Source organism: Myotis brandtii, unplaced genomic scaffold (assembly GCF_000412655.1).
Source record: "Myotis brandtii unplaced genomic scaffold, ASM41265v1 scaffold1956, whole genome shotgun sequence".
NCBI classification, from domain to species: Eukaryota; Metazoa; Chordata; class Mammalia; order Chiroptera; family Vespertilionidae; genus Myotis; species Myotis brandtii.
In genome coordinates, this window is record NW_005357294.1 from 229,914 (window position 1) to 231,271 (window position 1,358).

Consider the following 1,358-nt stretch of genomic DNA (forward strand, 5'->3'; position numbering starts at 1 on the left):
GCCCAGCTCTTAGAGCCTCGCGTTTCTCCCCCTGCCACCGCACCCCCGGCACAAACAACCCGGAACCGCGGTGGCCTCCGGGCTTGCCCCTCGGCTGGACCCACAGTGGAGGCAGCCTGCTCGCCCGACTTGCTCCCCTGGAGTCTTGGGGGGGGGGGCGGAGCCTGGGATCTGGATCTGGATCTGGACCTGGACCGGGGACCCGGGCCCGGAGGCCCGCTCTCCCACAGGAATGCGGGGAGGAGTCGCGTTCCCTGTGCGCTCCCTGGCGCTGCAGGTGGACCCCAAAGTGAGAGTCATGAGTGAGGCCGCTAAACGGAGGAACGGATGGGGTGGATTAGCACACAAAAGGCACACTGACTTCAAACGGAAAGACAGGCTTTAATAACAACCAGAAAACACACAGTGAGGCAGACACCGCAGTGTGACAGGCTGAGGTCCCAGGAGGAAGAAAAAGTCCTTTGTTCCAAGCGCAGCGGAGCCTATAAGATGGCCACCCGCCAATATTCCCAGAAATAAAAACAAAAGCACAAGGGGGACCACGGCTCGTCAGGATGAACAAGGCCAGGGAATAGGCCTGCTCTGGATTCAAAGGAAAAACACGGACCACTGGAGGCCATGGGAAGGGAACAATGTTACCAGATACATGTAAACACTGAGCCGCCCAGCCATTGGCTCCGTGGTTGAGCAAGGGCCCAGGAACCAAGAGGTCCCGGGTTCGATACCAGGCTTGCCCACTCCATCCCCAGTAGGGGGCTTGCTGGACGCAGCTGACCGCTCTCCTCTCTCTATTAAATCAAAAATGTACACATTCGACCGATGTTTCTCTCTCATCCATGTTTCTATCTCGCTATCGCTCTCCTCTCTCTATTAAATCAAAAATGTACACATTTTAAAAACGAAGTGAAACCTCATTAAAGAATATTTTAAAATCTTGAAGAGTAAGATATATTTGAGAGTTAACATTCCACCACATAAAAAGTCCATTCACCCTCAAGACAGAGAAAGAAGTAACAGGCCAGTTTCAGGGTCAACAGTGGCCTTCTGCAGCAGCTGCATGTAGGTGAGGTTCTCGTGCGTGTTGGGGTCGAAGAAGCCCTTGGTGTCGTCGCTGGGGTCGGCCAGGACGCGGTTCATCTCCTCGTCGAAGTAGCCGTTCTTGTAGGCCACCTCCACGGGCACGCGGTGGCTGTGCACGGGGTCGATGATGCCGCCCGTGGCGATCTGGGCCTCCAGCAGGCGGATGCCGTGGTCCCGGACGATCAGGTCTTTCTTCATGGCCTGGAAGAGGGAGATCTGCTCCCCGGTGTAGGGGTCGGTGTAGCCGGTGACCGCCCGCTCGGCCGACAGCAGCTTGT

The 1,358-nt window shown here is 56.6% G+C and overlaps 2 protein-coding genes across 2 annotated transcripts in view; both read right to left on the reverse strand.

The window, feature by feature from the left end:
- The window catches only part of NRBP2 (nuclear receptor binding protein 2), a 25,641-nt gene extending 25,341 nt beyond the window's left edge, over nucleotides 1-300 (reverse strand). The window contains exon 1 of the mRNA XM_014538689.1: nucleotides 130-300. Within this exon, the coding sequence (XP_014394175.1) occupies nucleotides 130-300 (171 nt within the window). The remainder of the gene's footprint in view (nucleotides 1-129) is intronic.
- A 624-nt stretch (nucleotides 301-924) lies between these two features.
- EPPK1 (epiplakin 1) overlaps nucleotides 925-1,358 on the reverse strand; it is a 2,321-nt gene continuing 1,887 nt past the window's right edge. Inside the window, exon 2 of the mRNA XM_014538654.1 lies at nucleotides 925-1,059. Coding sequence (XP_014394140.1) covers nucleotides 994-1,059 — 66 coding nt within the window. The 3' untranslated portion in view covers nucleotides 925-993. The remainder of the gene's footprint in view (nucleotides 1,060-1,358) is intronic.